The sequence below is a fragment of the Arachis stenosperma genome, chromosome 9, assembly GCF_014773155.1.
Source record: "Arachis stenosperma cultivar V10309 chromosome 9, arast.V10309.gnm1.PFL2, whole genome shotgun sequence".
NCBI lineage: Eukaryota > Viridiplantae > Streptophyta > Magnoliopsida > Fabales > Fabaceae > Arachis > Arachis stenosperma.
In genome coordinates this window covers 25,125,699-25,136,736 of record NC_080385.1, presented here as the reverse complement: position 1 = coordinate 25,136,736, position 11,038 = coordinate 25,125,699, and the positions used below count along the sequence as shown (strand labels likewise).

Genomic DNA, 11,038 nt, shown 5'->3' with positions numbered 1-11,038 from the left:
AAAATATGGACAAATAGTTTGCAAATATTGTCTTATTGTATGATTGTTTACAATTAGTGTCATTTTGATACCATATTATATTTATATCCTTACTTGTTTCTTGTTTCTTCAGGCCGGACATCATAGTAAAACATGTCAAAAAAAAGAAGGATGGCATGGCTGTAGCCGAAGAAGTAGAACCAGCAGTAGCCTTAGATGCTGCACCAGCAGTAGCAGTCGCACCTTTGCAGTGTCATTTATGGTGATTCTGACAATTCCATAGTTATTACTATTAATGTAATTATTTTTTCGTAGTTTTTAATTATTAATGCAATTATTTTCTCTCTAAATAGGTGATACCAAAGTCCAAACCCTGCTTCACTAATTCCTCCTCAAGCTAACCAACCTCCAATTCAACTAGCACCTATAAGATCACTATCAATCAGACCTTCAATGTAGAATATGTCCTTCAATAGCAAGAGGCCAACCAAAAGGAATAATACCAAGAGGCTTCCTCCAACTCTATTCAACAACATGAGACCTTCTTCAATAAGCAACCACTCAAGTAGGTCTATTGTTATCCCAGAAACCATGCATGGTGCTAGTGCTGGAATATCTATTAGATTCATGCAATTTATGTCGACTCCTTGGAGCACCAACAACTGGACTCTCTAGTGGCAGTAGCAATTCCACACCTAGTTAGGACCTAAGATTGATTGAATTAAGGAACTTTTGTTGTAGTGTTTAGATATGGCTGTTACATAGACCATGTGCACTTTAATCTTTTTGGGAACTTAGTTATAGTGTTTTGGTTTAGGGTTACATTGACCATGGTTTGTTTTGTTACTTAATTTTCATCAAACAACTATGATGAATTAGCATGAACTTATATGTCTACTATGTTAATGGGAGATAATTACATATTTGGCTTTGTCCCATATTGATTTGGTTCAAGAATTTTCATTTAGTAATTATCCCCATTCATATATATTGCTATGTCAAAGTTAGATTAGAGTTTGTGATCTGAAATATAAGTAGCTATGTCGAATTTCGAATATCTAAAGGTTATTTTTGTCAAATTTTCATTCATTCGGTTACAAATTTTTATTAACTATTAATTGTCACAACTCATATATTGTTATGTCAAAGTTAAATCAGTATTTATGATCTGAAATATAATTTAACTATATTAAATTTTGAATTTTTAAGTGGTTACTTTTGTCAAATTCTTAATTTTTCGTGGTTGAATATGTCAACACATATATACTTTTTAGGTTACTTTTGTCAAAAAATATTTTGAACAACCAGGAACTGGTTCAACGCCACATTCCCCTTCCATTCTAATTCAACATCAACTTAAAAAAAGAACATGATCAAATCAAACCTCAATTCTACATTGTAAATGCTAGAAATATGATTGAAAAGAAGCACAACACAAGTTCTATAACAATTGACAAAATCCATATCCTAATTTCTATAATTTCTCCTTCTTTTCTATCTTCATAACTACTTTCATAATAAACACAGAAGAAGAAGAAGCATGATAAACACAATCTTATCATAATCGCAGAAGAAGTATGATAAACACTGAAGAAGAAAAAGAAGCATGATAGTTATCACAATAAATCCATATTCTGCTTTCATAACTACATTCTCAACCTTTCATAATTAGGGTTTCAGATTTTCGAAGAACTCACACACTTATGAAGAAGAAGCACATAGGGTTATTATGATAAAGTTAGTAGATAATGCCACATTGAAAAGTTAAGCTGAAAAGATACTTTCCACATAGGAAGGCAAACTAACGACAAATTTAAAAAATTGACGTTTGGTTAGAAATGTCAAAAGGAGCAAATCTTTCATGATTACAAAGTTAATTTAAATTAGTGATAATTAGTATTGTCAACGCCTCAATCTTTCATAATAAAAAATGACTATTTACTCACATCAAATTTATGGATGATCTAATAAATAATAACTAATAATAAATAAATAAATAAATAAGAATAGTACTACATCATTGTTAAAAATATTATTATTTATCATATATATATATATATATATATATATATATATATATATATATATTTATAAAATTTTTTATATAAAAAAATAGTTTAGTTAGAAATATCAAACGGGACAAATCTTTTATGATTATAAAATTAATTTAAATTAGTGATAGCTAGTATAGTCAGTGTCTCAATCTTTCATAGTAAAAAATAACTATTTACATCATATTTATGGATGATTTAATAAATAATAATTAATAAATAAATAAATAAATAAATAAATAAAAATAGTATTATGTTAGAAATATTATTATTATTTATCATATATATATATATATATAATTTTTTATATAAAAAATAGTTTATATTTATATTTATTAGAATTTGTATATCCAAATTAGTTTTTTTTTTTTTTTATTAAAGATAGGAAGATTTAAACCCATGACGTTTTAGATGAGGAGAGAAAGATTATGCAATTTGAACTATAACTCATTGGCGTATATTCAAATCAGTTTCTATTAATATTTTTTAGAATTTATATACATAAATTAATAAAATTTATTTATTAAAAATAATTTAATATTTATACTAATTAAATGATAATTAAAAATATTAAAAATGGTTGATCTTAACAAATATTAAAATCTTTAAAATTTATTTTTTTATTATTAATTAATTATTAATATTTAAAAATATAAATTAAAATTATATTATTAAATTATTAAATTAAAAAAAAATTAATAATTAAAAATAATAAATTTTAATGGTTTGTGAATATTTATCAATAAATAAATAAATAAAAATCACATGACACAAGAGAGTCGCATACTCATCAGCGTAAGAGCAGCAAGACCATGTCTTCAACTGCGACTCTCATAGGTTCCGTTTCAACCACACCACACTTTTCATCTTCAAATACAACAACCAGAACAAGATTCAGAACCAGAACCAGAACCAGAACCTTCTCCTCTACACCTCAATCGTTGAACCACTCATTCTTCAGGCTCACCAACGCTCCTTCCAAGCGAGCTTCCTCTACTCCCTTCCATGGATTCAAGCGATTTTCCCCTGTCATGGAGTGGCAGGACTGCACGTAACTCTCTTTCTCTCTATTTCCCTCACTACTTTCTCTTTCCCAATTATTCGCAACGTTTTCGTATATATTTTCTAATTATATCTCTTTCAACCAGAAAGTAATTTAAAATTGGTCAAATTTTTGACAGTTGCTATGATTCAATTCGGAATGGTTTACTAATTTCCCACTATTAGTGGTGTTTTATCACTTTTATGTGGTTTTCGCAGTTTGTTCATTGTAGAATTAGATGATGATTCCATGGTTAGTGATTCCGTACATTTTTTGTGTTATTCTATTCGTCTGTGCGTTTAGCACTTGTGCATGGAATTGAAATCTTCTAGCTGAACCATCCACAGCTTCCCACTTTCGGTTAAAATAGAATGTTGCTAACTGCAGGGTTAAGACGGAGGTCGATGTGCCGGTCTCGGTCGCCTATGCTTGTTATTCGGATCGCGAAGCCATTCCTAATTGGATGCCCTTTATTTCCTCTGTTAAGGTGTGCTTGCTGTCCTGCTTACCCTTAATTGTATGAAGCAATTCTCTAGAGTTAACAATTTAGCATGACCTATCCTAAAACAATTAAGTCTTTTACCTTATGGTATCATGATCTGTCCCATTTGAATGTTATAGAAGTTTGGTTCTCTTCATGAGGTCATAACAACTGCTGCCATAAATCAAGAGCTAGCTGATGCAAAGGGAGGTAGCAAGGAAAGGGCTATACATAGCGTTAGTTAAATGTGCCGAGTCAACTGTATAGCTAATCCTAGGGAAACTACATTACCTGTATTTGGGTAAATACCCTTTCCGGCCCTTGATCTTTTTCTCGTGAGACATAGCGCACCCTAATCATCCTTAAACCTCATCCAGACCCTCATCCACTAACATATATAGACAAGACAACCCCTGCAACCGGTTAACAACCGCTGCCATTTTGACGTGTTAGATTGAGACTGAGGTGTCAAAATATCAGTGCTAGAGGGACTAAAAACCCCCCTCTTTAACATCTTCCTCCTCTTCTCCTTCTTCTTCTTCTTCTTGATCCTCCTCCTCTTCTCCTCTATTTTCTTCCTCTTCTTCTTCTCCATTCTCTGCACATCTCCATCACCATCACCATCACCATCACCATCATCGTCGAGCTTCACCTTCACCACTGCCACTGTAGTTCTCTCTTCCTCCTCCTCTTCTCCTTCTCGCCCTAAACCACCACCCCCCTAAACCACCTTCCATCGGATCAGCGCCGAAACTGCCACGAACATCCCCGACAGCAACCACGTGCACATCCTCCTCCCTGCCATAATGCCGTGCCCAATCCGAGTCGCCTCCCATCCAAATCTCTCCTCCGCCATGGACACCACCAGGCTCAGTACCGCCATTAGTTAAATCTCCAGGAACAAAAATATAAGTTTACAAAAACTTACTAATCATGAAGAAAAAAAAAAGAGAGAAGTTAAAAACTTACTCGAAGATTGCTCTGCTGAAATTCTCCTTCAAGGATCCTTGCAAATCATCCTTGTGTGCTAGGGTTTCTTGTTCGCAAAGCTTGCAGCAGCTTCTATCTCCAAGAAAGGTCGATCAGGAATTCGGTCGAATAGGGTTTCTTGTTCGCAAAGCTCAGTGACGATGGAGAGAGAATCAGAATCCTCATAGGCTCCAAAAATCTAAACAATGTTAGGGTGTGGGGAAAGAAAAGTCATGAACTTGGATTCGTTTTCGATGCAGGCACGAACTTGGGTTTTGTGGTTTTGTGTGGGTTTTCAGGGGGTTCTTTTCTGGTTTGTGGGTAGCCATTGACGATGGCTCTGAAGAAGAGGAAAAAGCCATTGATAATGGTTTTGAAGAAGCGGAAAAAAGAGGAAGAGAAGGAGGATGAAGAAGAGGAAGATGTTAAAGAAGGGGTTTTTAGTCCCTCCAACCAAAGGAACTGACACCTGGCACTGATATTTTGACACCTTAGCCTCAATCTGACACGTCAGACTGGCAACCGGTTGTCATCCGGTTGCAAGGTCGTCTTATATATTTTTGTTAGTGGATGAGAGCCTGGATGAGGTTTAAGGATGATTAGGGTGCGCTATGTCTCACGGTAAAAAGTCGGGCTGAAAAGGGTATTTACCCCTGTATTTGGTTGTCAGATTTTAGAACTTTGTCGGACAAACACAATCAAAGGGGCACACCTACATAACTGAGAATTACTTCCACATTTGAACAAAAAGAAGTCCATTGTTATGCAAGCTGATGTTGAGGCAAATAACTGCATAGTAGTACTATTACGGGGAAGGGAAGAAGTTGAAATCACCTTAACAGTAGGTAGCGGCAGATGATGCTATAGAGGGATAGGAGTGGCAACTGTTGGTAGTTAGGATTTGAGATGATCAGTGGTGATACTAAGAGGGATCAGCATTTGCGGTGGTTGGGGACAGGGATCATGAGTGGGCAGAGGCAAAGGTCTGATTGAGTAAGGTAGCATACCTCATGAGGAGGCTCAAGTATAAAAACGTAGCTTGAGTTACTTTAGCTATGTAGCTCTCTTATCCAATAGACTAGTGTTTTTCATTTTGGCTCTTCTCATGGGCTTATGTATTAATAAATTGTGGCATTAATCCATGCACTTCCTCTCACTTTAGGTAGGCTGGAATTGGGACTGATTAGGAAATATCCCTGTTCACTTATGCCTGTGCACTTTTCAGATAGCATGTCTTTATACTTTCTTAGCAACATATGATTCATGCCTTTTCGCCTGCTAAATTTAACAAAGAAGATATAGTTTTTGCTTCGCTAAAGCGAGCATTCGACTGGTTTGTTTGGAATCCATGGATCCCGTCCAGGTTGTTACAGCAGGAGGTACAGCTGGGATCAGCATTAACGTATCGCTTCTTTGGATCCAACTTTTGCCAACGAATTTTAAAGCCCTGAAATTTCTCTTCAAACAAGCATAAAAGATATCTTTCGTCTTTTAATTTCTTAATTTAATGTTTAATCCATTTAACAGATATTGCCTGACAAACCTGACCTGTCAAGATGGTCGTTGAATTATAAGGCATTTGGTCGTGACATTGAATTCTCTTGGCTTGCTCGTAATATGCAGGAAAGATCTCTAGTCTAATATCCTAGCTTCTTTCAAATATATGGCATTTACTTTTTTCTCAAAAGTTCTGATTTATGTTATTTTTACTTTTATCTTCTTGCAGCCCATTCCAAATCAGAAAATCCATTGGCGATCGCTGGAAGGTCTTCCAAACAGGTAACGTATAAAGGACATATTCTGAGAAGTTAGTGATATGTTATTGATTGTCTTTTATATGATAATGAACTATTCATCTGTTTTGCTTCACAATGCTTCCGGGAATTTTTTCCTTAAAAAGTCAACATAATATTATTTGCACCATTAGGTTACACTTGCTTATGCTTAATCAGAAGAACTTTCTATATCATGTAGATTTTATGCCTATAATTTTAGGGAAAGGTCTCCCTAAGATCAACACTCGCTGTAATGTCTAACTAATCTCGTCCAATTTTATGAGCCAGTGTCATATAACTTTAAAATTAAGGTAGCTTAATAATTTAGCATATACTTCTAAAAATGGAGAGGAATGATGCATAGTGCACGTCATAGACTAAAATGACTGGTTCGGAAGGTTAAGAAAAACATCCAAAATCCTTGCCATTCGAATAACTAAGCTCTAACCGTCCAAAGCATTTTCCTCCCCTTGAAAACCCTCATAGACTAAACTCGTAAACACACCCTAAGGGTAGTGTTTGGAAATTGTTTTTGTGACATAAATATAAAGACAATGAGCATATGAATTTGATTGTTAGTCACTTAGTTGAGTCATGTACAGATACATAAATTTTTTGGTTTCAAACAGAAAATCTCTGTTCTGCCAAAATGTAAAGATAGATAATAGTATGAAACACACCTCTACCTATGTCTGTCTTTCTGTACTTGTGTCTCGAGACCGTTTTCGAACATTAGCCAATAATATTGCCATGGTCATATTTGCCTGGACCAACACTTTCGCAAGACATGTCTCACAATGTACGTGGAATGCAATTTTTCTGTCTTGTTAAAGAATTCCTGCTAATTAGAACACATGTTGCACCATGTTGTGTAATTTACTTTTGTATCACCGAAACAAAATTAAATTGAGTTGTGGCTATCATAGACCCAATTTTACATGTGGCTATTCAACTTTTAACTGCTTGGTTTTCACGTGGCAGAGGTGCTGTTCGATTCTATCCAAAGGGCACATCATCATGCGTAATTGAAGTAAGGACTTCTCCAAAATAAGTCTGCATATTTTACCACTGTTAGCTTTAACTCCAGAATTTTGGACATTTATCTAATCATGTATATAAATTATAGGTTATAGATTCAAGTACTAAAATGTCCATAAAAGATTACGTCGTTGCAAAATTACCCATAAAAGAGCAAAAATCCGAAATTATCTATGAAAGAAGGATCATAGTGCCCTATCAAAAGTTACCTACATTTTGGAAGATTTATCAAGCAAATCGAGTTTTTTAGGTGTAGTGGGTGATTTTTCTTTTTCTGTACATGTGAAAAAAGATCATGAGTTTGTGCTTACTGTTACACTGGGATAATTTCATGTCATTAAAATTTCTAGGCCCTTGCGTAAGACGTTATGTCTGTTCTTTTATCTTTTTATAACAACTCAGTTTTGCCATTATTCCATATCTGGGTATTTTTGCAGAACCTCATTTTCGGATGCCATAAATCAAATATATTATTAAAAGGATTCTTGGTACACTAATGCCAACTTTAGGTCTCATCATGCAGTGTTTTGTCAAAAGAATAAAAGTATATCACCACATTGTGCCATGTGCATGCAATAATTTACTCAAAATATCTCTATATTCTCTTTTGCCCTATCAACACGATTTCCACGTTTCTTCTAGCAAGGAGCTAAGAAATTTAAATTGTTCTCCAGTTTAGTCAAGCGCTAACTACTCTCCATTTGTCCTTTATAGCTTACGGTCTCGTATGAAGTCCCCCAACTTTTAGCTCCGGTGGCTTCGGTGAGTGATTATGCAATAATAGAATGAAATGTTTCAATTTCTTCATTTGACAAAAAAGCCTTAATAAAAGTCAATTATGCTAGGAAAATTAGGTGATGGTGCATAAAAATAGTTTAATAATCTTTTTTTGCCCATCTTCTCAAAAATGAAGGGGAGTTTTGGAGTAACGGTTGAGTTATCTCCATGTGATTTCAAGGTCATGGGTTTAAGCCATAGAATCAGTCACTGGTATAATTATCAAGTTGGACTGCCTATATTACATCATTTGGGTGCAAACTTTTTCCATTTTGCTTTAATGCAGAATACTTTTGCACCGGATTGTCCCTTACTCCTCAAAAATGTTATTTCTACGACTGGGTTTGAGAACCAAATTGACAACTCATAACACGACTATGCAATCAGACAACCGGACTTTGCATGCACTGTGATGGGAATGCACTCCACACAGCCGTGCAAAGATTAGACAACCGGAATGTGTGACGGGTTGTGAGAAGAGTTGTTTGATCTGGTTATTTAAATTGCCGGATCGTTTATTTTCCTCCTCTTAGATTCTCTCCTTTTGCAGTTTTGAATCCGTTTTGGTAACCCTTTCTGATTTCTTTACATTTCCATGATAATATGTTGCAGGCACTACAACCTTTTCTTGCAAATTTGCTTGAACGTGGTCTGGAACAATTTGCTAGGTTTGCAAAAAGCTACACCTGATTTTATTATTATTGTTGTAGCTGATTTTTAGAACGGGACTAAACTTAAAATTTTGCATATATAAATATGCATACATTGTTTTCATTTTTTCATGGCTGTGCTAACTCATTGAAATTATGGTCTTAATGCCAAATAAAGGCTTCAAACGTAATAATATCAGAATACTGTTGTGAAATCCGCAAAACCAGCGTTGTTCTTTAGGGTATTTCAAACTTTAATAAGAAATATTTGCGAGTTTACTTTGTTTATGAGTAAATGGTCAAATTAGTATGTGAAAGATCACGTGATCTCCAAATTAGTCCTCGAAAGGTTTTCTTTAAATCAAACTCATCCTTAAATTATTAGAAGTTAGTCGTATTAGTTCTTCCGTCACTTTTCTTGCTAACGGTGTGAACTAAAGTTGACCAAGCACGTCAAGTTACACCTCAGTGCATAAAAGAATATTGTTTTACCTTATGGAGAGCTGAGTGCATCAAAAAGGGCATCGAATCATTGGTTTCCAATCCTTCACACTCTACCTCATTTCACTTCCCTCACTCAAAAAAACTCTATGTTTCACCTGGTGGAAAGCGTCCAGCAAAAGAGGAGGGGAGGCAAGGCGGTGGTGGAGGTAGAACAGAGCACGAAGACGATGAGCAGAATCGGTAATGACAACGGCGACTCCATTAGCTTCTTCTCCCTTGGATGGTCATTTTTTTAATCATCATTTTTATTTATATTGTTGTCTTAGAAGAGTGAAGAGGAAGAAGAATGAAGATGATGATTGGGGTTTCTGAGCTGGGCTGGGATTGAAGTTAGAGGACTAATTTGATTTAGTTTTATAAAGAGTTAAGTAAGATTGTAATTTCTAAAATATAGTTCGAAAATTTTTTTTCTCTCCAATATTTTTTTATATACAAAATCATTCCTAAGGTTTAAAATCAAGTTTTAAAATCATTATTTTTATTTGAAGTTTAAAATTTTGGATCAAATTATTCATAACAAAAAAAATTATAAAATAAAAAAAGCATGTTTCTTCTCCTGTAACAGGGAAAGGGAAGAAGAAGGGGAAAGAAAAGAAAAAAAAGTTGTTCATGATCCACCTCTGCTTTTGTCGCTATCTCCGTAAACTAATTTAAAGATGATGTGATCTTTTAGGAACGAATTTGACCATTTACTCCTTTATTTATATAACAAAGAAAGAATGAATTACCATTTCTAACGGTTATAATTATGTCTCTTCCTATAAATTTAAGAAAGAAATGTGTTCGAGATATAATTTGTTGAATAATTTTGTCAAATAAATTTAATTTTTATGAGGATTAAATTTATTTACATCTTTTATAATTAGACACTTGTATATGATGATTAAAAAAATGATCTTCCAAGACGACAATATAAATGAAAATTCTCAAAATGTAAACTTAAACCAAATTGATTAAGGCCAATTTGGATAAAAAAATTTAATTAAGTTATTATGGAAATACAATTTAAAATATAAAGATTTTATTAAATAATTTATATAAATTATTTTGTGTTTGATTTTTTAATTATAAAAATATTTATTTTAAAAAAAATAATAGAAAAAAATTATTACAAGAAAAATCACTTTACTTTAACTTCTCTATTAAGTAACTTTTTAAAAAATTGCAAAAATTGTATCAAATAATGCTGTAATATTTTATAAGTTAAAAAAATTAAAATGGTTAGCTTTCAATTCGGTACCCGAAAGATTCAGCCGTTGACAAAATAGTCTCTAAAAAATATTATCAACAAAACAGTTTCTAAATGATTTGAAAATGCGACAAAAAAAACAAATAAATATATTTTTGGTAAATAACAAAAGAAAATTCATATTTAGTAAACAGCTTATCTATTAGAACTAAATTTTTGTGGTAACAATAGAATAAATATTTAGAAGATACACAAAAAAATTTAGACCAAAATTTGATCTCTAAATTTTTCACAAAAATATTATCATTCACAATAAAGCTTTTAAAAAAGAATTTACTTGACAAAAAAATTAATAAATTTTAAGAAGAAAAATATCAAAATTTAGTTTCCAAAATTATCTTGTAAAATATATATTTAATATCTAATTCTTTTTGTTGTCTTTTTAAATGTTTTGAAGGTTTATTTATCATTAGCATCTTTTAGAATTAGATTTGTCCGTGATGCAAACTTTTCCGTACTATTTTGATGGTTTATTCTAAAAGAATGATTTATAGATCTTCCTAGACGAGACCTAAATCTAAAA

The 11,038-nt window shown here is 33.1% G+C and overlaps 1 protein-coding gene across 5 annotated transcripts; it reads left to right on the top strand.

Moving 5' to 3' along the window:
* Positions 1-2,807: 2,807 nt before the first annotated feature.
* Positions 2,808-9,684, top strand: LOC130950543 (uncharacterized). 5 transcript variants are annotated; one of them, XR_009073625.1, is made up of 8 exons: positions 2,808-3,081; positions 3,460-3,559; positions 6,050-6,145; positions 6,249-6,301; positions 7,279-7,327; positions 8,050-8,097; positions 8,725-9,446; positions 9,536-9,684. XR_009073625.1 is itself a non-coding variant. In XM_057879067.1 (7 exons), exons 1-7 carry the CDS (start codon positions 2,843-2,845, stop codon positions 8,800-8,802), a joined length of 663 nt encoding a protein of 220 aa, XP_057735050.1. In that variant the 5' UTR covers positions 2,808-2,842; the 3' UTR covers positions 8,803-9,684. The 5 variants fall into 5 exon arrangements, 3 of the variants coding, with proteins under 3 accessions (XP_057735050.1, XP_057735051.1, XP_057735049.1); XR_009073624.1 differs by having other exon boundaries at positions 9,533-9,684; XM_057879067.1 differs by having other exon boundaries at positions 8,725-9,684.
* The last annotated feature ends 1,354 nt before the right edge of the window (positions 9,685-11,038 follow it).

Coding starts and splice junctions, on each gene's coding strand:
- LOC130950543 (XM_057879066.1), top strand. CDS start 2,843: ATGTCTTCAACTGCGACTCTCATAGGTTCCGTTTCAACCACACCACAC. Junction 3,082..3,459: donor ATGGAGTGGCAGGACTGCAC/GTAACTCTCTTT, acceptor TGCTAACTGCAG/GGTTAAGACGGAGGTCGATG. Junction 7,328..7,423: donor CATCATCATGCGTAATTGAA/GTAAGGACTTCT, acceptor TATAAATTATAG/GTTATAGATTCAAGTACTAA.